The 27,413-nt window shown below is 43.2% G+C and overlaps 1 protein-coding gene across 1 annotated transcript in view; it reads right to left on the bottom strand.

Annotated features, from left to right (window-relative positions):
• VPS13B (vacuolar protein sorting 13 homolog B) overlaps positions 1 to 27,413 on the bottom strand; it is a 2,934,705-nt gene that overhangs the window by 1,156,233 nt on the left and 1,751,059 nt on the right. The window contains exon 31 of the mRNA XM_085605186.1: positions 25,797 to 26,000. Coding sequence (XP_085461312.1) covers positions 25,797 to 26,000 — 204 coding nt within the window. The remainder of the gene's footprint in view (positions 1 to 25,796; positions 26,001 to 27,413) is intronic.

Here is a 27,413-nt window from a genome sequence, read left to right on the forward strand (position 1 = left end):
AACTTCGCAATCACTTTGGGGACAAAGTAAACATTGTACTAGAACGACAAGTTCTTCAGCAGAGCTCAAGGCAAACAAGAAACTGTTTCTACATACGTGGCAGTACTAAGGGGTTTGAGTAAGCTATGTGAATTTCATAAACTCAATGACTCTCTTATAAGAGACCAACTAGTACGATGCACCAATAATCATAAAATTCAAGAGAAACTCCTGCAAAAACAACCTAATCTCCAAGAAGCCATCTTGATTGCCAAATCTACTGAACACACCGCCATATGTGTGAAGGAAATCAGATCACCAAGCTCAAATGAAAAAGTTTCGGAAATTATAGATTCCTCACCTGATCTAGCAGTATGCAAGATTAAAAATGACAAAAAAAACTTCCCAATTGAGTGATAGTGAAAGTGTCAAGTTCAAGTGCTACCGTTGCGGCAGTAGCAACCACCTTGCTAACAATCTGAATTGTCAAGCCAAAACAGTAATATGTAAGAAGCGCAACAAAAGAGGCCATTTGGATAGAGTGTGCAATAGCTTCAAAAAGAAAGAATTCAATTCGCAAGAAGAGAAATTTCAAGTTAAGAAAATAATATTGCAAGTTAAAGAAAATTCAGAAAGCCAACATAAGTATCCTATGTGCGAGGTTCAATTAGAAGGTAACGTAGTCAATATGTTTGCAGACTCATGCTCACCATTTACGTTATTGAACTATTCTGACTACAAATCCATGGGTCAAGCCAACAAATATGTGTTACTCCCTGCTGACATTTCACCCAACGGGTACAATAGAGATCCCATTCCTATGAAAGCCATGATTAAGACTACCATTTCATTTAAAGGTCGCACCACTGTTGGCAAGGTGTACATAGTGGATGAAGGTTCTAATCTTCTGGGGTGGCAACACCAAAATGAGTTGGGAATAAAACTGGATCCCAACAATTAGGAGCAAGTCCAGTTAGTGAACCAACCTAATGCAAGTGAATATTTAATTGGGGAATTTCCAGAAGTGTTTTCAAGTAAATTGGGATTTTCAACATAAAATCAAAATAAAGCCCAACTCTAAACCAGCTATTCATAAAACAAGACCAATACCTCGCTTGATGTGGGACCCATTAAAAAAATAACTCAATAGGCTCATGGATTTAGGCATCATCCAACCCATAGATTGTTCAGACTGGGTAGCACCCATTGTAATCGCAAAAAAAAGATAATTCTGATGACATACGGCTCTGTGTGGATTTGCGTGATCTTAATGCCAGAATCTGGGTAGAGAGACATCCGTTACCACGCATCCATGAGATGTTGAGCACGATGGGGGAAGCTACATGCTTTAGTGTTTTAGACTTATCCATGGCTTACCACCAAGTGGAGTTGCACCCAGAATCAAGGCACTTAACTGCCTTCACGTACATGTTCCGTCGCATGCCAATCGGACTCGCACCAGCTGCTGCGGTTTAAAAACAAATTATGCAGCAAATACTTGAAGGAGTACAGAAAACACTATGTTTTCAAGATGATGTCCTAATCTAGGGTGCCAATACTAAAGAACATGATAGAATCCTAAAAGAAGTACTCTCTAGATTCAAGAAGGCTGAGTTAACCCTTAAAAGTGAAAAATGCCAGTTAGGTGTTAGTTCAGTTGAATACTTAGGCCACAATATTTCAAAAGATGGTTTTAAACCCAAGATTTGAAGCAATTAAAGATGCACCTGCTCCAGAAAACAAGGATGAGCTTAAATCCTTCCTGGGACTTGCTAAGTACATGGCTAAGTATGTAAAACATTTTGCTGACATAACTTTAAACCTCAGTGATCTGGTGAAGAAGCATGCTCACAACCAATGGACAGAGGGTCACCAAACATCCTTATGAAAATCAAAGACGCCATCCTCACTACCCTTTACTTGTGTAACTTTGAACACAGCCGTAAAACCTTTCTGACTACAGATGCCAGCGACAAGGGCTTAGATGCCACACTCTCCCAAATTATAGAAGGTACTGAGAAAACCGTGGCGTTTGCATCGTGCACCCTTACTAAGTCTGAAAAAAACTATTCTGTGGTGGAGAGAGAAGCCCTTGCCTGTTTTTGGGCTGTTAAACAGTTAAAAAATTTCCTATGAGGCATACAATTCTACATACGCACGGACCATAAACCGCTGATCTTCATGTTCAATACCAAAGGCTCATCGTGCAGTACTCCTTGCATTGCCAGATGGATGCTGGGGTTAGATACGCTCACCATTCATTATCTGGAGTATGTACCAGGCAAGTTAAATTCTGCAGCAGATATCCTGTCCAGAGCACCATTGAACAAGGAAGAACAACTTGAGACCACAGTATATCCCATACTACAAGTCAATATCATCCACACAACCATCTCGTCTCAGGAGTGGGGTGAATGCATGAGCAAAGATGAAACCTTACAACATCTCAAAAAATATTCCTTACAGGGGTGGCCCATTTCGAAAGATGCTGTTTCAGATGACATTAACATTTTTTGGGAGGTATGCCACGAACTTAGCGTAAACCAAAAATTTTTACTAAGAAATTACAAGATTATTCCCCCTGATCTTTTACGCAACAAAATTGTAGACCTAGTGCACGAAGGTCACCTGGGCAGAAGCTTAACTAAAGCCAGACTTAGAGAACGCTACTGGTTCCCAAAGATGGACTCCATGGTAGAATACAAGGTCAAGGATTGCAGCATCTGCGCAAACAGTGATAATTCCAAATGTACTCGCTAGGTTCCTTTATCACCAGTGTCTGTACCATCTAAACCATGGGAGAAACTCGCATTAGACATCATTGGTCCTATAAACAGAAAAAATGTACACAAACGGTTCGCATTCGTCTTAATAGACTACAACTCCCACTGGACTGTCATAAAAATGGTAAATCAGATCACTACAGACTCTTTAATTCAATTTCTTAGAGACAGCTTCTCCACTGAAGGAATTCCATCCACAATTGTCACTGACAACGGAGTACAATTCACTTCTGTGACCACATCAGAATTCTTAAGAAACCTAGAGATTACCCACCTCAAGACTTCGCTTTATTTTGTCCCAGAAGCCAATGGGCTTGTGGAGCGTATGAATAGGATGATTAAAGGGTGTACTCAATTAGCTTGCACCAACATGATTCCTGTGGAACTAGCCAATCAAGAAATGCTATGGGCTTACCACACCACTCCTAACCAAACCACTGGGGTGTCACTATTCTCTGCTCTTAAGGGAAGGAACCCATGCACCAAATTCTTTCCTAATTGGTTGGGAGGAGGTGTTGCGGTACAAGTCAATTCTGAAATCTGTAGCTCGAAAATCGCTGCACATCAAGCCAAGTACAAGTCATATTATGATACCAAACATGGCACCAATATTCCTCAATGGGGGGTTGGTGACTGGGTATGTGTGAAAAGTCTCAGATTGGAGGAATGTGCTTCCAAATTTTCCAAACCTATGCAGATCATTGCAACGAAAGATTTTGTAGCGGTTATGGACAATGGCCAAACATGGAGCATGGGTAGTTCAGTTCCCCCTTTACTTATCCGTTTAGGGGACTTGGTTTCGTCCACCCCTGTTTCCCCCTCCTCCCTTGGTTCTTCCCTATCCCTGGAGTGCACCTAAGAATGTTGATGTGAGAGTTCGATTCATTCTGTGGCGGAGAGTGGAAGGCTGGAAATAAACTCCTAAATAGAACCTGCATCTGTGGGAGTTACTTCACAAACCCCTTTAGGGGCACCTTCCTGCACAAAAACAATCCTGTCTACATTGGCGCTAGGCAACAATTTGTGCGCCAACGCAGTGGGAAAAGATAGGAATGCACCATATTTCATAAATGCATTTCTGCCCTTTCACATTAGCATAGGGCAGCGCAGCAAGAAGACAGGCGGAGCTTCCCTAGGCCCATTCCTCATAAATGAGGCCTTTTGTTTTTAGCCACACCTTTGATCAAGCCCCCGCGCTCCCTGACAATTGGTATGCTAAACACTGTTTAATATTATTTCCCCACTGTAAAAATGATTTGCTGTGGGCATTGGGGTAGTTTATGGTTGTCGATAGTTGTCAATGACAAGGAGTACCAAGTTCTAGAAATTTTTGTCAGGAGGGAGTCCTTACGCCTAAATATTTTTGACAGGGGGATCTCGGTATCAAAAAGTTTGAAAACCTCTGCTCTAGGGCTTACTCCATGTTCTCTCAGAAGAAACCATTGCCATCAAAGAGCATACTCATCAAGGATTGCAAGACATCACTTGAAAATCCGATTGAACGAATCCAAGCGTGGAGCTGCGTCCTGTTCATCCTGGATGATTTGTTACAAGTTTGCCCGAAGGTTGTCAGGGACCAGTGGCAAGATGTCAGCCACCATGTCCCAATATGCCTGAAAATAATGCTCCAGGAGGAAACTAGAATTGACGGAACGTAGGGTAAGATTGGCGGACAAGAACATGTGCTTGCTAAATGGTTCCATGTGTTGGGGTTCAGCCTGCTGGTGGCGGACTGAATTACTAAGCTTTTAGGCACTGGACGCTGCAGGAGAAAAGATGGGTATCATGGGGCTGTACTGTGTCTTCTGGTTATTTGCCTGTTAATTGGAGAGCAAGATCATGGCTTTGCCTAAGTGCCCAGTAGAATGTCAGTCAGTACTTCATTAAAGGGTCAAAGAGGCTCTTGAGATGTCTGTTCTTGTGGTAGGATCTCTGTTAGCACATTTGTTTTGCAATGTAATGGAAGATGGATTGATAGAGCACTGCTTGTTAACCATAGGGTATCCAGGCACTGAGTAGGTGGGTGTAGGCATGTGGTGAGGCTGGGCCTGAGTTTTCACTTTGATAGACGGAGGTTGAAGATCTAGCACTTCAGAAGCTCTCCTTATGACCACTGCAAAAAAGTTAGACTCCTAAGTGAAAAGACCAGGAGTGGGAGAATAGAGACCCATTTATGTCAAAACCACTCGCCTCCTGTAGATCTAAAAAAGGTTCTTGCAATACTATAACTGAGATATGTCATTCACATCATTGTCCTCTGGGTCAGAAAAACTGCAATGTAAGGGAAGTATATAAGAGTCTGAATGGGGCTGAGGTAGAGGTCAAGTGGGACGCGACTTTGAAAGAGGTTGCTGCGGATTCACATACAAGTCTAAAAGGACCATTGGTTCATCCTTCGGGGTAGCTGTTGGCATCGATACTGATGGCCTGGCAGTAGACTCTGCACCATGAGAGACATCAGAGCAGATGTCAGCCCAGAAGTGGGGGCTGACCCCCGTAGTGGGGTCAAGAGGCATAGTCGGTGTCGGGGACAAATCCACTGGCGGTAAAATGACTGGAGATGTCTTATCTGATAATTCTGAATGTGACAGCCACCTCCCTTTGGACTGGTTTCGGGAAGGAAAACTTGTCCATGTCCTCGACTACGGCCGGAACTAGGCCTTACTAGCTTTTCTGCTGTGCTATGCACTGTAGAGCTTGGCTCACAGTCTTCGATGGCATTCAGGTTAATTTGACCACAGTTGTCCCACAACTTCGGAGTCGTGTGAGGAGCCCAGACACCTGAGACAAACCTTGTAAGGGTCTGCCAATGATATCGGTTTGTGTTACTGCTTACGGGGCTTGAAACATGTTGTTTTTGGAGTGTGGATGGGAGAAAAGATATAGTGTGGATAAAATATTGTCTCACCAATTTCGAGGGAAAGGATATATATTCACTTAAAAAACCATAGGTTTCACACATGTTATAGTTAGCTGGACATTTCACTTGTAAAAAACCATTGAAATTCCCCCGTTATAGTTAGTTCAGATAACTATAACTCACGCGCCCGCAATCCACTGCTCATGACGTCACATATTACATCACTCATGACATGGTCAGTGGCATCACTCATGACATCACTGATGACATCATCCTTGTGATAGAGTGGCGGTCGCGCGAGTTATAGTTATCTGAACTAACTATAACGGGGGAATTTCAATGGTTTTTTACAAGTGAAATGTCCAGCTAACTGTAACGTGTGAAACCTATGGTTTTTTAAGTGAATTTGCAAGGTTTTTTAAATGCTAATTCCTAACTATAACGTGTGTGAAACCTATGGTTTTTTTAAGTGAATTTGTAAGGTTTTTTAAATGCTAAGTTATGTATGTTTTATTATATTTTTTATATTTTTTTTTAAGGTTTTTCACCGTGCGCACCCCGCGATTTTTTGAAAAAAAAAATAAAAATGTTTTTTTCACCCTTCGGGGTCCTTCAGGGACCCCCTGACAAAGGCTAGGGGGTCAGGAACTCTCTACCCTGCCCCCTTTTCACGTTCTCCACCTTTCTTTTTCACTGTCACACACAAAACACACAAAATGGCGGCCGACACTTCCTGATTTCAACCGATTCGAACGTTGACTGACATGAAACCACCAATCAGAATTACGCTCGCGCACGGCACAGTGCGCGCACGGTGCGCGCCTATAGATATTTATGTACTTTTCACTGTAATTTTCTCAGGAACTACTGAACAGATTGACTCCATATATGCAAAAGGCACATCCCTGACCTGAGGACTACCTCTTTGCCAAATTTCAAGTAATTCTGTTCATCCGTTCGGGCTGTACCTTCGACTAAAGGTCCTATGGGAAAATGCATGGGGAAAACGCGTTTTGGGACCCCCCTTTTTTCTCAGCCCCCGCTTGACGAATCACCCTGAGACTTTCAGGGTAGGAGCTGAACGGAGCGCCCCATTAGTTTTGAAAATTTCGCGAGGATTCGTCAACCGGCGCCAAAGTTATTCAAAATAGAATTTTCAGATTTCCTATGGAAACACGGTCCTAACTATAACTATCTACTGGCGACCGCCAGTAGATAATATATATATATATATACACACACACACACATATATGTACCTTGACGATATATATCTTCAAGGTATGAGGATGTGGTGTTAAGAACAGTAAATCTATACTTACCTATTTGCACTTATCTTCTCGAAATTTTGGTTCTCAATATTTTGACATGATATTCTGTCCACACTACATTTTTGTTTCCAATATTCAGTGATCCTGTTCCATGCACACTGGAGTAAGATCAAAAACATTTTGAAAAGTTTTTTTTTCTGTAAGGCCTTACAGAAATCGAGGGAGCAAGCTCCAGATACCCATATCTGAGGTGGGACGGACCCGAAGCTGAGTGGCACTATTCCACCTACCGGTGCACAAGGGTATTGCTGAGAAAAATCTCCAGATTCAGTCTGACGCCCGGATGTATTCACATGGTAAGGAATGTAACACCAGAGGGTATTGAGAAGGTAAGGAATCTGGTACCTAGGCGGTATTCACAAGATGGGCCATTCACAAGATAAGGAATCTGCGGTCCAAAAGATATATATATATATATATATATATATATATATAAATATCTTGTGGTCGAAAAGCGTCATGCTGGGCACTAGCTTCTCATACAAATGGATGCTATGAATTTCCTGAGTTTCTGCAAATAAAGCACTGTATTTTCATCATCCTTCACGTTGTGGTCAGTACCTGTTCTTCACCGTGCCGTTGGATTTGGTGAACCAGGAGTGTGTTTTTTCATATATGTGTATGTATATGTGTGTGTGTGTGTATATGTAAAAAAATATTATATTATATATATATATATATATATATATATATATATATATATATATATATATATATGGATTATGTTACTTACCCACTAAGCATCTGTTCGTGGCATGTAGTGCTGTAGATTCACATGTTCTGCATACTCCTGCCATCTACTGTTAGGTCCCGAGTTGTGCAAGTTGTTTTTCTTCGAAGAAGTCTTTCCAGCCACAAGACTGAGTAACTCCTCCTCTCGGTGATACTGCGCATGGGCATCGATTCCTTTGTTAGATTGTTTTCCCGCACGCAGGTGAGAAAGGAGTGTAAAAAGTGTGTAAGAACAAGGATGTCCATGCTAATTGGAAGTGTATCCCATAAGTATGTAATACAACTACAACTGCCACATGCGTCCGGCGAGGAGGGAGGAATTTAAGATTAGTACAAAGAACCAGCTTATCTCTATGTATTTGAAAGAATGGTTCCTCTAAGGTTAAAGCCTGTAGCTCACTAACATGCCTGATTGAGGGAATGGCAACTAAGAATGCCACTTTCCATGAAAGAAACTGAAGGCAGCATGAGTGAAGAGGCTCATAAGGAGGACCTATGAGTATGGTTAGAACAATGTTATGGTCCCTAGAGGGTGCTGGAGGAACCCAAGGATGAATGACTCTTTTTAGACCTTCCATGAATGGCTTAATGACTGGGATTTTGAACAGTGAGAGATGCTGCCTATTTTGGAGATAGACAGCCATTGCAGCGAGGTGTAACCGAATGGAAATGAAGGCTAAATTAGCCTTCTGCAATTGTAGTAGGTGGCAAATAATGTCTTGCACCACGGTTTTCATAGGATTAGTTTGTTTAGGTTGGCAGTAGAAGACTAAACTTTTCCATTTTGCTGCATAACATGCTCTAGTTTTGGGTTTGCGTGCCTGCTTAAGAATGTTCATACATTCTTGTGGTAAATTAAGATAGCCAAATTTATGACTTTAGGAGCCAAACTGCTAAATTGAAAGTTTTGGGGTCTAGGTGTCTGATTTATCCTTGATTTTGAGTGAGAAGGTCTGGCCTGTTGGGGAGCTTCGTGTGTGTAAGTACTGAGAGATCTAGTAGTGTCGTGAACCAGGGCTGACACGCCCAGGTGAGAGCTACTAGGATCATGGTGAGAGATGTTTGCCTGAGTCTAAGAACCAGAAGTGGAATGAGGGCCCTGTCTGCTCTGCCCTATGTCAGCAGCAACCGTTCACAAGGTGGAAACTGGGCCGCGAAGGCATCTTTCACTTTGTGAAAGAACTTTTCAGGTCTTGGATACTGATCAATGGTTTGTGAATGCAACTGCTCTCATAAACCAGTGATACTCTGCATAATTTGTAAAGGGGAGGGAGGTACTCATCACATGCCCGTTTTCCTGTGTAAGTGCATATTGGTTGCTAATGAAAAAGCTATTTTTTCTTGCAAAGTACACTTTGTACATTACAAACTGCATTTTAGCGATCACAAAGCCTGTGATTTTGCGGATCCCAGGTGTTGCATTGGTAAAAGTGCTCACCACATCAGATCCATTGTTCCTTATTTGGTGAACGTGCATTCAGTTCTGCCACCTGAACCACAAATCACCTGGCTGTGATGAAAGTTCTATTTAAAGTATTGTAAGATATAAAGAAAGTAGGAAATCAACCAGTGCTTAATTTAAGCCGGTGGTTTCTGGTGTACAACACCGAAACGTAACTGTTAACACCAGGACAGGATAGTTTTCCACATGGTGGCGATGTTTGTCTACTTTTGAGATGAACACAACAACAGTTGCTTATTAATTTATAACACATTAAAAGTGACTAATACATCCCACCCAAGCCATTCTTTTAGCTTTGGGGATCTGGAATAGTCTGAATTGTTACACTTGTAGGAGTGTGAACGCCTCTGCACGCCTGATCCTCGACATCCCTCACCGCAGCCACATCACACCCCACCTGAAAGACCTGCACTGGCTCCCCGTCAACAAGAGGATAACCTTCAATCTCCTCACCCACGCACACAGAGCACTACACAACACCGGACCAGCGTACCTCAACAGACGACTCAGCTTCCACACCCCCACCCGCCAGCTCCGCTCCGCCGACCTCCCCCTCGCCACAGTCCCCCACATCCGAAGAGCGACCTCCGGCGGCAGATCGCTCTCCCACCTCGCCGTCAAGACCTGGAACACCCTCCTCACCCACCTAAGGCAGACCCAAGACCTGCTGACCTTCAGAAAACTCCTCAAGACCTGGCTTTTCGAGCAGCAGCAGCATTCCCCTCACCCAGCGCCTTGAGACCCTCACGGGTAAGTAGTGCGCTTTACAAATGGATTAATTGATTGATGGTTAGTAGCTGTGTTGGTACTGTAATTGGTAGCAGCAAAGGGTGGAGCAAGCTGCAGTGGCCTCCTGACAAGGGCCCAGGCATGTATTTTTATTTTTATTTTTGTTTTTCAAAAATTATGCACTGAAATCAACACAGTTAATCATGATTAATGTTAGAGTAGAATACAAAACAGCACAGTTACTATAAGTAAATCATGAAAAACCACTGACACATGCTGTTGCAGGAGCTTCCTTGTACAATTGCTATACATCACACAGATAGCAGTTCAAAGCTGGAGCTTGCTGTGAATAAAGTAAGTCCAACCAGTAATCCCGCCGTTAATTGATGCTGGCAAAGTACCAAGAATTTCTTATTTTGTATAAGTACATTTGAAAGTTTAGTTCAGACACTATATAAGATAAGCACAGAAGTATACACTAGCGCTCATAAGCTCTGTGTTTAGTTCTGTGTCTGGATGAAAAGGAGCCCACCTGGGATGTGTTTGCACTGGAGCGACAGTTACTAGCTCTGCACACTGGTGGCATATGCACATAATGCCGCCATATGCAGACTTCTTATATCTAGCTTGCAGAGTTCAACATGGCAAGATTACAGTTCCAATCAGTAAAGGACTTTGTCTATGTTAAGAAACGGTACAATCAACAACGGTTCTTTTGGATTTCGTTCAAAATAATGTATATAAATCTACTTATATAAATACTCTGGAAGTTAGAAGAATCCTGATTATGTGATAAATCACTTTAGCAAAATGAATGCAACCAAATTAAAATATACACTGATTGATACTGGTAATTCTCCTTGTTGGGTGAATCATATATTGACTACAATAGTTACCATCACTATGTAAACAATATACAAGTTGCTCCATGAATAGTGGATGTGGGCGCACTGCTCGTGCAAAGTACAATCTGTGTAATATGTACAATTATATACGTATGAAGACATTACAAAGTCTGGCTAAGTGAGCTCAAATATTTTGAATTTGCAAAACAGGATAAGTCTAAGTATCATGTTGACGTTTTGACTTCGAAATATGCCTTAAATTATTTCATCTAGTCACGTCTTCCTCAGGACAAACATGGAGTCACTGTCAGAAATGTGATGGTTTTAGGTGTATTTGCACTATTACCTCATACTCTTCAGAAAAGGCACAATTTTTCGTGCCTTTCATAAAGCCAGAATAACCTCAAGAGAGCACTATCCCGGTAGAGGCATTCTAAACTGACAAAGCCTTTTTTTAGGTCTCGGCTAGCGTAGGCTGCGCACAAGCACAGTCTCGCTGGCAAGATTTTATGTTTTTGGGTAGCTTTCACTAGCGGGGTTTAATCCCCGCCCCTCTTTTCCATTGGCTGGTGTCACCGTTTATGCTAAACGGTGGCCAGCCATTGGAAAAGAGCTTCCAGTAACGTACACGTTTCTCTTTTAGAGCCGTCCCACTTGGACTGGCTCGTCTGACTTCCTGCTGGCGTAAAAGGTTTCTTATCTTCTTTATGGGGCGAAACAGATGGCCCCATAAAGAAGATAATAAACCTTTAACGCCAGCAGGGCAGTCCGTCCAAATGGGACGGCTCCAAAAGAGAAAAGTCTCTGTCGAGGACAGGCACGCGCAGCAAACTACACCCTGGGCGTCCTCGTCGACTTTCACCCCGGTCATTCGGAAATTGCGGGGCAGTGAGGCGCGAAAGCCCACGGCTTCACTTTTTCTTTTTGCACATTTGGTTCTCACTCACTGATTCTGCTAAAGTCATATCTCTGTAACGTTTCCTTTCAAAACTGAAATAAGGAATGAGATGTAAAGGTGCCTTCCAGTATGATGGACTCCACCCCCCCTCCCCGCTGAGTGTTAAAGTTAGAAAATAAATTATCGCTGTGTCCTGCAAGAGAACCTTTAATTTATCTGGCGCGGAGTATTGCGGCTTGAGCTTCACAATCAAAACCCCCCACGTCTTCCCCTCCCTCGACCACAGCACCCCAGCACAAGCCTGGCAGGCCCTTCAAAGGCTCCGGAGCGGGCACCAGCCATGGGGGTCCTACGCCATGTGCTGAAACAGCTGCTCCGAGGCGGCTGGGCAGAGGCAGGCCCAAACAAAGGGAGGAAAGAGGGTGAAAACAACACACACACGGCCCCCTCCCAGGCCAAGCTGCTGTTCACCCCTGTCCAGGGGCGCTTCAACGCCCTTCATTGGAAACTCAAAGTAGCCCCCCAAACAAAACAAGCAGCAAAAAATATACAGCCCGAAAAACTCAAAGCGAATATCACACGCTCCGGCTTGGCCGTAATGCCCCGCTAAAGCCTGACCCGGGAATAATTATCAAGGGCCCGTTTAGCCTTTTGTAGGGGTGGCGACATTTCTCCCCCTTTTTTTAATTAAACAAAGTAACTTTCCCAGTGGATTAAGGGAAAGGATAAAGGTGTGATAACATTTTAGGAAATTGTTACCCTACCTGAAAAAAGACTCTTCTTCCCGGACAGTGGGGGGAACATCAAGGGGCTGTCTTCTGTAAACACCCCCCTGCGGGTGACGTGGCCTTTCCAGCTGGCTGGCTCTTTCGAGTAGTGCATGGTTCTCATAGTGCAGCATGGCCACGCCGACGTTGTAAGTAGTGTTCCCTCGGAGGACGAGGTGTCCCATCCGACCAACAACAGAGGCGATCGTTTGCTGGTTTGTTTCTTGTATTAGTTAGATTACCACAGTCCTGATCGAGTGTTTGAATGATTAGTAATGCCTGCCGGTCAGAGTCAATCGAAGGCAACGGTAAAGCTAAATATGCGCTTGAGACAATCTAAGGCTGGGCGGTCAAAACGGGGCACTTTGTATTTAAGGTCACCGGATAACTTCATGTTCCTGACTCTTACATTGTTTTAAGATGCCGATTTGTTTCAGCTGAAATTATTCTAGTCTGAACTCCCAGAATTGGAGGATGTGGCTTAACGGCCAGAGTGGGGAACAAGGATCGAGCCTCGGCGTTGGCTCGACGTCCCGTGATTCTGGGCAAATCACTTAATCTCCCTACCAAAAAGGAGTGTGTCCTTGTGTAATGCAACTGGTGCTCATGTAAAGCGCTCCAATACCTCCGGGTCGAGTTCGCGCTATATAAATATGCAACAACAAAAAAATGCACTGGGCTGCTGAATGGGAACCGAAGACATGAAAACACTGACGCTATTGAGTCACGTGGTATTCACAGTTCTTATACCAGGGTCCGAAAGGATTATGACTTCAAAATGGACTTTGTAGTAAGTTATAGAAAGCAATACTATTATACTAAAAGCAATCAATTAAACGAGTAAACAGTCATAACTGTGTATTTTTAGCCACAGAGAATCTTAAGCGTGGATTTCGACGGAGGACACACATCTAGGAACAGAGTTCAGATCGCATTACACATCTGCTCTGGGGAGCAATCTAGGCCTAAACAAATTCATACTTCTGAAAACAAAGCCAGAGGGCCGTCCCCAAACACGTTGGCGTGTTTTACGTAAATGGATAGACAGTGACCGTGTTAACAATTTAACACAGACGAGAACAGCCTGTAAACTAAGTGACGGTCAGCGCACTGTGCAGGGTCGAGTCGGGGGCCTGTGCCTGCACAAACGTCAAGACATGGAGTGCAGCTTCAGGTGGGGGCATTATGTACCAAAATTACGGGCAACGTAAGGTATCATGGCTGGGATGTGCGGCTCTATGACTCTTTAACAAATAATCTGTTGTTGGGAAAGTGTTTTTCTCTAGAACTTCTAGAGTGAGTGAGCAAAGGCAACTTAAAGTGTAGGGTGTTTAGAAAAATAGATATGAGGTGGAATGACAACTAGCCAGAAACCAAGGATGACAATGCGAGTGAGCCCTCGTGAATACCCAACTTTATCCAGGACTAGATATCGTTCCGGGGGGATGGGGTAAGAGATCTCGCGCTGACTGCGGCTAGCCTGAGGGGCCAAATGGCCACTGAAAAAAGACTTTTCTTCCCGGACAGTGGGGGAAACATCAAGGGGCTGTCTTCTGTAAACACCCCCCTGCGGGTGACGTGGCCTTTCAAGCTGGCTGGCTCTTTTGAGTAGTGCAGCATGGCCACCCACAACTTTGTAAGAAGTGTTCGCTCGGAGGACGAGGTGTCCCCTCCGGCCAACAACAGAGGCGAGCGTTTGCTGGTTTGTTTCTTGTATTAGTTAGATTACCACAGTCCTCATTGATTGATTGATTGATTAGTAATGCCTGCCGGTCACAGTCAATCGAAGGCAGCGGTAAAGCTAAATATGCGCTTGAGACAATCGAAGGCTGGGCGGCCAAAACGGGGCACTTTGTATTTAAGGTCACCGGATAACTTCATGTTCCCCACTCTTACATTGTTTTAAGATGCCGATTTGTTTCTGCTGAAATTAATCTAGTCTGAACTCCCAGAATTTGAGGATGTGGCCTAACGGGCAGAGTTGGGGAACAAGGATCGAGCATCGGCGTTGGCTCAACATCCCGTGATTCTGGGCAAATCACTTAATCTCCCTACCAACAAGCATTAAAAATGCAATAGGTCTCGCCTTTGATTAAGTTAAAGCCATTTGCTTTGCTATAGCATACCATTAGCAAAGCAAATGGCTTTGACTTAATCAAAGGCGAGACCTATTGTATTTTTAATGCTTGTTTTACATTACTGCTGACAACACGGCACTGTGGTGATCACTGCTAGTGATCTTACATATGGTGGCTACTACTTTAATCTTGTCTGATGTAGTCTCTATAACATCACTAATAATACAGTTGCATAACGTAACTTGAGGGGGCCGTCCCTGCTAAGTACATGGAGGGGGCCAACCCACACTCTAGACCCAGTCAGGAGCTCTCAGGCCAGGGACCTGCCGCCCGTGCACAGTGCCGTATGAGCCCCCCGGAGCCCAGGAGCCCCCGCATCGCAGGAGCTATTGCTACACCACTGTAATAATATTAGTAGTTCAGGGTGATTTTCATTGATATAAGTAGCTCTTATTAGAGAAATGGATTCAGAACCCCTATGTAGTCATTCAACAACGCCATCGTTATAAGAATTTAGTCACAAATGTAGTAATTAGAGAACTTTGGAGTTTCATTCTGAGGACACACGCCTACTTCATCAAGAGGCTGTCTAGGTACCTTGGCACAGCACATTAAACAGGACCTATGCAAATAGAGAGGATGCAGTCTGGCTTCATCTTTGAGCAATAATAGGCAAGATGCTCTACCTCATCCACCTGAGGATGTCACAAAGCAGCTGTGATCCGCACAGCCCTCCACTCAGTCTTTGCATCTTAAGGCATCTGATACTTCAACCTGTACACATCGACCACACAAGCCAGTGGCGGAAGACAGTCATTCATGCGAAGAGAAAATAATGCAGAAACCTGTAGCATTGCCTAATTCAATGTACTGGGCTGGAATCTCTGGATTTACTAAGAACTGTAAAATACAATATATCATCAATCAATAAGGACAAACCCTAAATATTAATAAATGCACTTTGGTTGACCTTTTAGCAAGGTAAGGAAGGGCGTGTCTGCGATCAGGTGCCGAGCTTGTGCAATACTATACCAACCATTGCATATTTGTAACTGGTTCGCAGGGCACACTATCTCATTAGAGCAGAGCATGCAGGCAAAGAGCTACGTTTGAACCCAGGCAGCAATCAAGACTGAGCGACCGCCTGCCTTTATATTACTCCCAACACAACGCTTCTGCAGATCACAAAATAAGCCCAGATGCTGCAAATACGGCTGCCAAGTCAATACAGCAAAAATAACAAAAAAACTTTTAAAAATGAACTTTCACATAAGGCAAATAACACACTGTCAAAAGGAACAGATACCAGCAACCTATCTCCAAATGTGGACCAGTAAAGACCGAATGATGGCTCCCAGAGAACAAGCTCATGCTCCTAATTGGAAACACACTCACTCAGCAGAACAAGCAAGTACCTCTAATTGGAGTCACCACAACTATAATACCCCTTAAAATCTTCCTTTCAACGTATAAACACATCATTAAATGGAAACCTCTAAAATAAATGACAGACTCAATCACAAACGTTTAACAATAAAAAACTATACAAGTAAATAAGTACTGTTATAAAAGATATGGGAGGATTCAGCCTTCTTGTAACTGTGCTTGGATAACAGAGATGTGTGCAATTTAGGAAAAGGGCTGATGAAACAGCGTGGCAAGGATCCAAATGATCTTGGATATCAATGCCTGCATTACAGAAAAGTCAAATCTCACGTTATGCTTCCAGACAAACAGTAGGTCACAAGTAATTTTAAACAAATGTCTACTGGAATTCAATCCCTTTTTGCAAGAAAACTACAGAGGTGAACTATCGGCTAAAGTCTCATACACTAATGGCAGGGAGCACAGATGAAAGAAGACTAGGTAACACCAACCTTGAACATCTGGAAACCTGTGTTCAAGCAACCATTCATATTTCACCCTATGGAACTGATTCATAAACTGGTGGTAGTACATTTGCAATACACAGGTCGCTAACTGAGGGCGGCTCCATGCAAGTCCTACAAAATAGACCACTTCATTGTTGGGGGTCAAGTGACCTGCCCACCTGATAGCCTACGCATTTATTCTATCAAATAATAAAGTTACTAACTTAGTTTAAATCCTGCATGCATTTCAATGTCTCAATTCAGTCACAAAATAACAGAAAAACATCTTCTGGTCAATAGGCGCAGATGTAACAAGAGACTGCTTGACAGTAACTAAGCCTGCCTGACACTTTTCCGTTACTTCTCCTACAGAGCTTATTAACTGTACACCAAACAGTTAACCAGTCTTGTACCCCCCATTCTATCCCTTACACCCTAAATCAAAAAACAAAAAGGCCCTCTCATTTAGTGTTTTAATCTGAATCCAGTCCCTTTTCAACCACTTGCAAGTCACAAGCTAATGGAAATACAATGAAAAAAAATAAAAAAGACACTGGAACTGTTCGTGTTCAATGAGTTCACCAGACACCTCCCCTCTTTTCAATGTAATCAGTCCAAACGTCACTGTGACTCTAACAACCATGTGCTAAGATGCCTCCACTATCTTGACCTCATGGGCAAGGACCTAGAAGGCAATCTTCCTATCTCATCCCGACAATCCACTCAACCAGTCGGCATTTCCCAAAGCTTAGTACTGGATCCTTTCCTTTTCTCCCTCCATGTAACCTTGTTAAATTATTCCCGCATGGATTGACCTTTATGCTAATGATAGATTTTTTTTTTACCTTCCCCTCATCACTGTAAAGGATCTCTGGCTGTCATACAGTCGTTTGACATTCAATGGCCTGTTATTTCTTCAGCAACAACCGATGGTGTAACCGAAACTCAGAACCCACCATTCCCGTTCCCCAGCTGCCTTGCTGCTTCTGAGTATTTTATTTGTTTGCAGCTGGCCAGCACAAGGGGGCTCCCTTTGAGGCGATGGGTGTGGGGGCCGTCTGCACTGCAGTGTATGGGGGCAGCTCTGTTAAATCCCTGGTAACAACTTTTAATCAAGGACCAACATTATCAATTTTTCAGATTTCTTAGTTCTCTCAACTCTTTTCTACTATTGGGACGAAAGTTCTCGGCATGGCTCTAGATAGAAGTGCTGTCCTGCCCCAAGTCTTTTTCTGAGTAACCCTCCATTTTCCTCCAGTGAGCTTGACAATGAAGGAAGCCCATCAAGTCCTCCCCTGTTTAATCTGGCAGGAGATCCCACAACTAGGCTGAGGTACAGGGAGCATCAAAAGTGCAATCCTTCTATAACAGACTGAATCCTGCAGCCTCTAGTCAGCCTAGGACAGCCTGGAGGTGGTGGCATGGTAATCATAAAGAGGAGACAGCCCTTTTAACATGTATCGTTTTGGGCTAATTTTAAAGGCGTACCAATATAAATTTCCATTCAGACTCTCCTAACTAGAATCTTTGCCTCCATCCTGTCTGTGACGTATAAGGATGGTGCCAGCACACTTTGGTATAAAGTATGGTCGTGTGAGAAATACAAGTATGCATGGCTGAATGAATCCACATATGTGGGAAAGGGGGATACTGGCATTGTGCAAGGCTTTCAAAGTCCATGCTGTAACTAAGAGTCTGCACATTTAACTTCTCTGTCCCGCTCCTAAATGCAGTTGATTTGCTGGCTGACTGGAGGTGGCCTACCAGCCGTCTTTGTCATAGTTGCATTTCTTTTCTCAGTGACTGCAGCACCTTCCGCTTTTCCTATGTGAATATGCATGGCCTAAGGATCCCCTTCTTATGCTAATATACATTTACCTGGACTGGCTCCAATCGATCTGGGGAAGCTACAGTGAGACCGTTTGCTTGTGTACGCTGATCATGCAGCTATCATTCCCCACCAGGTTTGGAGGAATCATCCAGTGTTCCAAAGGTGGAAGAGATCTGATTGACCAAGGCTGTCTTTGGGCAGTATTGGGGTTTGCTTTTTTTTCTCAACATCCAAGGAGTACTGCACAACAATGTACCTGAGAAAAACAGAAGCGCCAGAGGTGATCCTTTGCTGGTAGCTGCCTTCTCTCCAGATTGGACAGAAGTCTGGACCATGCCTCAATAAACCACTGTTCTAGGGACTGGGGCAGGGTACCCAGCAGCTCTCACACAGCCTGTGTCTGACCAATCTGAAACTGTCAGCCAGAGAAAGGAGTTGGACTGCTACTGCAAGAAGCAATTATCAACTACTGGCAGAGTACAGATCACCTGGCTGAAAGTATCTGTGAGAGGCATCTGACAGAATATGCCTGTTTCAGGAACAGGAGATCACAACACAGAAGTTACCCAGGTGGAATATATGACGTTACATCGTGGTGTTTACACCGCGATGCCTTTACAATGCAGACATTACAACGCAAGTTGTTACAACAAGTTGCGCTGGAGGGAGCTGGATTTAGGAATAGTATGATTTACTATTCCAACTCCAGTCTACATACAGTAGGGAAGGTGTTGGAATAGTAAATCATACAATTCCTTAGGTTAGAGCGCCATCCAGCGCAAGTCATTGTAATGACTTGTGTTGTAATACCCGCATTGTAAAGGTATTGTGGTGTAAACACCGCGATGTAAACGATGTTTCCCCCCCAGGAGTAATCAACTCCGGCAAGCCCACACAACCGCACATCGCATTCCTCTTAACCACCAGCTAATGCACAAATGCCAGATCTATGTCTCAATCATGCCCCTCAATAGAAATATGAAAACCTGACCTTGGTTTATGCTGTACATTTTTTTGTATATAATTCTAATCAACTGTGTCCCACCATATAATACTCATACAGCACAGCCTACTTATAACCACCTAATCACAAACTGTTTTCATTTATTGTATACAAAAAAAATTCAGTTGGAAAGCTTTCACATTTTGATCAAATAAAAAGAAATTAATATGAATAATACTGTCCCCTCTAGAAATGCTGGAATACTGGATATTAGAAGGTAGGGGGTCACTGAACCGGCGCTGCATACCTCCAGTTGAAACCACCTGCACCCACAGGGATCAGCTTCCAATGCAGGAGTCTTTTCTGCCAGACAATGTGTTCCTATGGGACATATAAGGACTTAAGGAAAGAGCTAGGAGAGAACTCAGTCACGCCGCACCCCACCACTGAATTATATACGTTCAAGGCAATGGTTTCCTCCAAGGGGCCTCATTCACTAACAGTAGAAAATAAATGTAGCATATTTTTAAATAAGCTAGATTGTGATAAATTGGTACATTTCGGTATTTCCAAATTAAACCTTGGGTCAACCATGTTTGACCAAGTTGCAACCCTGCATTTTGCCAAGGAAAATCGCAATCTACGCCCCACAATGTGCTTACTGTCTTAAACTCCATCCTCACGTAGATTAGCATAACCCCAGAGAGCTGTAGTGTGCAAGAAATGTTCCTCCATTCTAGCACTGAAATTAAGCAACTGCGTTTGCCAGACAGTACTTGGAATCTCATGACTCCAAAATGACTACACTCTCACGTAGCCACAAAGTGCTAGTATCATAATGCGAAGGCAAAAAATCACCTAATAAAACACCAGGTTTCACTGGACTCTGGGTTCCGATGTAAACCAACTTTGGCATACTCACAATTGACATGTAGGATACCAGACTTCCGCTGAACAGCCTAATACATATCTCTTGTTTTGGCAATGTTGAGCGAGAGCTGCAGCCACTTCAGGATGAGGAAACCGACCTTACTCTCAATTTGCCAGGCGCATAGGTGTTTTCCTACTTCCAAGAAAATGACCCGAAACTTCAAATACATACCATCAATGACCTGTTTTATCCCATGGACACAGATTCACCAAGATGTCAGGAGTAACAGATGGGATCTCACGCACTCTTATCTCCGATGAAATCCCAGGCCTGGCCTTAGTTTCACCTTTTGTCTTCCAATGGCCTTTTATTTGATGAGGAGGGGTTAGAGAAAGAGCAAGGAATGAGATATACAAAGTAAATAGGAAAAGGCTCTTACAAGTTTGATGTCTTCATGACCCGAAACAAGGGGTATCAAAGGCAGTGCCAAGTGTACGAATGGACAAGACGTATAGAAGCTGCTACATCTGGACACTCCTAATTGCCAATCAAGTAACACTGAAATATTTTCTTTTTTTACCTCTTAGAACGATCAACTTACACAGAGACAATTTTCATATTTTGACTTTGACTATTGTTCCCCTTGTTTGACGAAACCTTAACTGAATCTCGGTCTCGACTGAACCACACCTGTAATGTACTCCAAATATCACTGCTGGGATTTTATCCCAGTATTTTTGATCTGTGGAAGATCAATGGTTCACTTCCATTAACAGACATAACTCTTATATTTTACAGGGACAGACTATTTATTTCAACGTGTAGGCAGGTGTACTAAGGTGGACCCCTATTCCCTCCTGCAGAGTTTTAGCCTTTTTGAAATGGGCCCACTATGAGGCAAGGAAATAAGTATTCAAAGAGGCATTTTCCAAACCACCGTTTCAAAGTCCACTTGATGGTCCGAGGCCTCCGAGATCATCTGCGGAGTCCCTCAAGGATCCTCCCTCAGCCCGATGCTGTTCATCGTCTACATGGCACCACTAGCACGCATCGCCCGACAGCACGACCTTAACATAATCTCCTACGCCGACGACACGCAGCTGATCCTCTCCCTCACCAAGGACCCTCTCACCGCCAAATCCAACCTCCACCAGGGGATGAAGGCAATCGCCGACTGGATGAAGGAAAGCCGACTTAAGCTGAACTCAGACAAGACGGAGATCCTCATCCTCGGGTCAACCCCTCAGCATGGGACGACTCATGGTGGCCCGCAGCACTGGGGACCCTACCGGCCACTCACGCAATCTGGGAATCATCCTCGACTCGAAACTCACCATGACCAAACAAGTCAACGCAGTCTCCTCCACCTGCTTCAACACCCTCTGCATGCTCTGAGAGATCTACAGATGGATCCCGACAAACACGAGGAAAACAGTCACCCAGGCCCTAGTCAACAGCAGACTCGACTACGGAAACGCCCTCTATGCCGGAGCCTCGTCCAAGCTCATCAACAGACTGCAGAGAATTCAAAACGCCTCTGCACGCCTGATCCTCGACGTCCCGCGCTGCGACCACATCACCCCCCACCTGAGGAACCTGCACAGGCTCCCCGTCGAAAGGAGAATCTCCTTCAAGCTCCTGATCCACGCACACAAGGCACTACACAAGACCAGACCAGCCTATCTCAACAACCGACTCTCCTTCTACGTACCCAACAGGAAACTCCGCTGTGCTAACCACACCCTGGCCACAGTCCCGCGCATCCGTAGAACAACCTCCGGAGGCAGGTCCTTCTCCCACCGCGCCGCCAAGACCTGGACGACAAACCGAAGACCTGCTGACTTTCAGGAGACAACTCAAGATCTGGCTCTTCGACCAGTAGCAGCAGCACCCCTCCCCCCCACCCGCCCAGCGCCTTGAAACCCTTACGGGTATGTAGTGCGCTTTACAAATTGATTGATTGATTGATTGATGGCTGAGAGACCACACATACTGCTGGTTAACCTCTATCCCCTACCCTTGTGCTGGCCACTGTTCTCATAGCCCTCAGTAGAGTCACAATCCGCTTGCCTATTAAGATTCTCCCTGCGGTCTCTTAAGACTGGTAGCAGATACTCCAAAAGGGGGCTGGTCGCATGTCTAAAGAGATCAAGCATTTGTAATGCAATAGGTCTCGCATTTACAAGAGTTTGAGCTATTGGCACTGTAAATGATAATGCCTTTTATCTATGTGTTGTTTTTAAAACATATAAATAAAAAGGATTGTCATTTGCAATGCCAATAGCTTAAACTGTCGCAAATGTGAGACCTATTGCATTGCAAATGCATTCAGCGCCCGTGCTATAAATTGTTTTTAAAATCATTAGTAGAGAGTGTGTCCTGCCTGCAACAGCAGGCAGGACAAAGATATTTGAGAAAATAGTGCTTGGAGGCTGTAATTAAAGCCTACCCAGTAACAACACACCTAACAGGGGGTGTTGCCATGGGAAGTTACAAAATGAGACAAGGCGGTACTAAGGAGGGACTACTAAGCCTATTGACCAGTGAACAGCCACAGTTTACAGTGGACAATGACACAAGTCAATGAAAAATATGGGCGGAGAGTGGGCGGAGGTTCTAGGCTGTACCAGAATACAGCATACCTCGCAGAGCAGCGCATGCGCTACCCAGGCTTGATCTAAAAACAGATGAATAACCGGAGGAGACAGACGCCGGGGTGGAATGCCTCAGGTTCTCCTGCACTCTTGAACATCCCGCAAAAGGAACAGGGAGATGATGTGCTGTGAGTAAAACGCACTTTACATGATGTTTTGGTACAGTCAAGTCATCAACTTTCAATTTCCCACAGTATAATATATATGTTTGAGCACTGCCTTCCAATCCCCCAATGAACTGAAAAGGCTACCAACCTTCTTGCAGGAATCAATGCACCACATGTGAAGCACCTCCTCTCACACTTATCACTTGAAGGTCGCATTTTGTTTATACAATAAGTTTGTGATTTTTGAGTGACCGCTGCCTCATTTGCGCTTCCACAGGTTCTCCAGACAGTATATGGAGAGATGCATGTTCAGAACAAAAGGGTCCAATTAAGAGGAGAAAAATGTCAGACCCGACCCACATCTTGCACACACACATGCACATTCCTCTACCAGCCTATGTTTAAAATATTTCACGTGAGCCTATTAACCAATAGAATGGAAATCACACGAGGTATCAACATTTGCTGTACACATCAACAAGTTTCTTTTTCATGAATCTGGAGATAACTTGTGGCTTGCGAAACTGTAAGAAATACAGACTATTGCTGTAATTTAGAAAAATAACTGGTTAATTCGTTATCTTCTCTGTGTAAAATGAGTATTTAAAGGTGAATGATCAATGAATAACTCAGGTGAGAGTTTCACAGAGAGAGTTCCTAAACTAAAGTCAACTTAGAACCACTAACCTCCAGGATGGACAAAATGAGATACATTACTAAAACTGAGGTCTAGTCTCAGATCCTTTGGAAGTAAGTACAGAACCATGCAGGTAGGGTACAAAAGCATGAGGAGCAGCAAATGATGAAAGTCGAGTTCTTGAGGGCCACAAAACAGGAGGGATATTGGGTTAACCATATCTGATCACCTGAAAGTGACTATATAATACAATACCGACATGGGTTGAGCAAGAGGAATGTTGTAGCACACAAGAAGAGATACAGCTAGCAGTGCAGACTAACAATGAACGCCAATGGTGGCCATCTCTTGGACCCATCTGCATTTGAATTAAATGAGTAATTTCCATTGTACTTGAAAAACACTTGCCAAGTCAGTGGGGGTTTCTTCTGTCGGGCCTAAAATGGGATGCTGAGTTATCCCTGTACACAACAGTGGTGAAGCACCTTCTGGAAATCTTTGTGAATTTGGTTAAATAGAGTCTGCCAACTTCAGTCTGGCGAAGCTGTTCTTTTAATCCTTTCAAAACACGTCACTCACCAGGATTTTTCATTCTTTGGGGGATCTTTTTCACCCCATTTTTTTATCTTCACTCTAATACCATTTAACTCAATCCGACAGCCCCTTCTAACATCTGCTTCTTTTCTGCTGACTGCTTTTCATTTCCTCTTTCATTCAGCTCCTTCTCACCTTTCCTTACTCTCCAAGTCTCCATTTCTACGTCATTTTTCATTCTCTTTAATCATTCCCCTTTCCTTGTTATTCCCTCTTTATTACCTCATTTCACATTACTCAGTTCAGTTGCCTTCCTCCGTTGATTCTCCTATTCTCGGTCTCCCTGCTTGCTATTCTGTACCCCACTTTTCCATTATTTGTCCGCAAAAACGTCTATTTCCTCTTTTAGGTGTATTGCCGGAAGCCTTTATTTTATAACAGTTTTCATACCGGATCTGTAATTTTTATTTTTTTACGATATGGTGTGAGGAGGCATCAATTTGGTTTTTCACCAAACTGACTTTTTTGACAGGCTTCTTTCATCAAAAAGACATTTATCAAGTTAGTTTGTTGAAGAAATTGCATTGGGTTCTCATAAAGAACTAAAGGACAGATGTTCAAAGCATTTTTCCGGTCACAAATGGAATGATTCGCAGAAGTGGGCAGTTGGGACCGTAAAAATGCTTTTTTTAAAGTACAAAATGTGATTCGGTAATTTGTTATCGAATCACATTTCGCATTTTCAGTTCGGTATTTGGAAGGGCCGTGTTTGGGACGGCTTTCAAAATACCGAATAGGTATGGTATGTATTACAGTCTGCGACCGAATTTCGGTCTCAAACCTGTAATACTTTACCACCAGTTTAAAAGTGGTTGTAACCCATTCGTAAAGAGGAAGTGGTCCCCTCCGGACCTCGTTCCCTTTGAGAATGTAAATAAAAATATTTTTTAGGAGCAGGGAGTGGTCCCACGGACCACTGACTACTCTTAAAAAATGAAACTGCAAAGTTTAATTTTTTCTTCTTAAATGCATCCTATCAAAAAGCAATCAAAGACATGGTGGTCTGCTGACCTGAGCAGGTTATGATTCCTGTGATGGCTGCGATGCCTAATGTGTTGCAAATTGCGACCTACCTCATTAAAATGCATGAGGTAGGTCTAATTGCGATCCACTAGAAATCATTAATGAAACTCAAAAGAGTTTCATGCATTAGGAATACCGATTTCCTATTTGCGATTAGAAGAAAATCGCAATTAGGAAATCAGCATTCCTAATGTTATTACATCTAGTTTATTGTGTACTGTTCTCAGACCCACATCATCAGAAGGATAATGGTGGTCAAAAATCCAATGAAGAAAGTTTCAAACATGTAAACATTTATAACGCACAAGTGTTTAATGGAGAGAATCAGTAAAGTGCCTGAGGATGTTTTTTTAATTGGAGAGTTCCAATACAACTTAAATTCATAATATGAGATTGGTGGGGATAATTAAGAGTAAAACAAGATTTCTCAATGAAGGGGAGTGAATATATAGAAATACAACCCTCTAGCAGTGGTGGAGGCAAATGTAAAAAAACACTTAGTAAAAGGACTGTGAGTACTGAGTCAATATTAAGCTGAGACATTCCCAGAGTGGGTGGGCTTGAAAATACTTGCCTGCTATTTGTTAATTACAGGTTTGAACATAGACTCATTTCAAGTATTATAGGGCCTAACATCATTTATTGACTAGATATATTTAGCTACAACCCAATAACAAGCAATCCCAATAAAAAAAAAAAAAAGGAATAACAAAGGTATGTAAAACATTTTTACGATATAAAATAATGTTTTCTAGCTAGCTATGAAACAGACAAAATGACTTTGGTAGTCATTATTGCCTACCTGCTAGCCATGTTCCACTCCAGAGCCGGATTCTGGGAGTTTCGTTCACTCTCCGTCAGTGCCCCACCTTTGATGCTGTCTTTTTCGGGTTTAAGCTGATCCCACTGAGCAGTACCTATATTGATGGACTGCAAGTCTATTTGGTATTGTCTGTCCTCAACTTCTGAACCTGGGTCACGTAATATTCCCAAATTCATAGCTCTCCTGAAAAGGAAATATGTTTCATGATTAACAGCAGTTCAACAATCCTTCACAATTAAGAGAAAGCTTTAAGAATTTATTCAATATGTCTGTATTTTAAAGGTGTTGCTAAAGCTACCTGAAAAGGGTAGAGGCACAATTTTATTTGATATTCGACACTTGATGTTAAAGAATACTGCCACCAAGGTTAAGGAAAGATAAAAAACAAAACCAACAGCAAATAATCAATCTTATATCTGCGAATTGATAAAATAAACCATTGAATAACTAGAACATAATTATCTTGTACAGCGGTTCTTAACCTTGTGACTTCTGTGAACTCCTACTGAATCATCATTGGATTCTGGGGACTCATGCTGAATTATGACTGGATGTCAAGGGCCCCAGTCTAAGCCATTTCAACCTAAGATTTGAACCTGAAAACAATACACATAAATATTTTAAAAAGTGTGCATCAGCATTTTACTTTGTCTTTTTGCTCGTAATGCATGCCCTCTTCTGCTAGTAATTCAGCTGAGGCCATCCATCATCCATACTATAGTATGATTTCTGTACTCCTGCTGCTCCCACAAATCAAGCCATTAACACCAACTCAATTAGTAGCAGGCAAGTTCAATTGCCTTCAAATTTACAGAACGTTATATATACAGCCCAAAGTGTGTGTGTGTGTGTGTGTGTATATTACACACACACCCTACATGTAAAATCATGTTTCCATAGGAAATGCATTTTTTGGTTTGCGTATAACTTTGGCCATGTCTGATGAATTGGCATAAAACTTTAAAAAAGAGGAACTTTAGACACAGTTCAGACACAGTTACACCCCAAACCACTGAACAGATTCACAACACATTTGAGAGAAAGCTAGATCTTGGTCAGGAAAGAGTGCTTTTTGTGATTTAGTGTAATTCCGTTCAGTAGTTTTGAGTAATTAAGCCTCATGACAATTGTATATTTCACACTGTGAAAGATCCGTAGCAGTTCCCCGTGCTCAATGATGCATTGTGATTGGCTGGCCGCAGCCTGAAGGAAAATTTGTGGATGCCAACTTAGGACTCGGTCCTGAAAAAGATATAAGTTGGCAAGGGAGGTTTACCCTGACTCCTTGGGCCTTGCAGGGTGAGTCTCTGAGGGACCCCTCCTGGGGTTAAATTTTAAACAAATGAGTTTTGTGGGTTGCGTGGATCCACAAATACCCAGCACGACACCCCTGGGTGTCACTTCAGATTTGCGGATCCACAGACCCCCCCAATAAATAAATAAATAAAAGAGTGGTTTTGGTGCATGCAGAGGGTTGAAGGAAGGGCCTGGTTAGTGGGGATACCCTGCCATTAACCTTCACGCTGCTCATGGCCCAAGGCCATTGACAGCAGGGGGTCTGCCCGCGGTGAAGGTTTGGCCGCAGGCCTTGTGGCC

This window comes from Triturus cristatus, chromosome 5_1 (assembly GCF_964204655.1).
Source record: "Triturus cristatus chromosome 5_1, aTriCri1.1, whole genome shotgun sequence".
Lineage (NCBI taxonomy): Eukaryota > Metazoa > Chordata > Amphibia > Caudata > Salamandridae > Triturus > Triturus cristatus.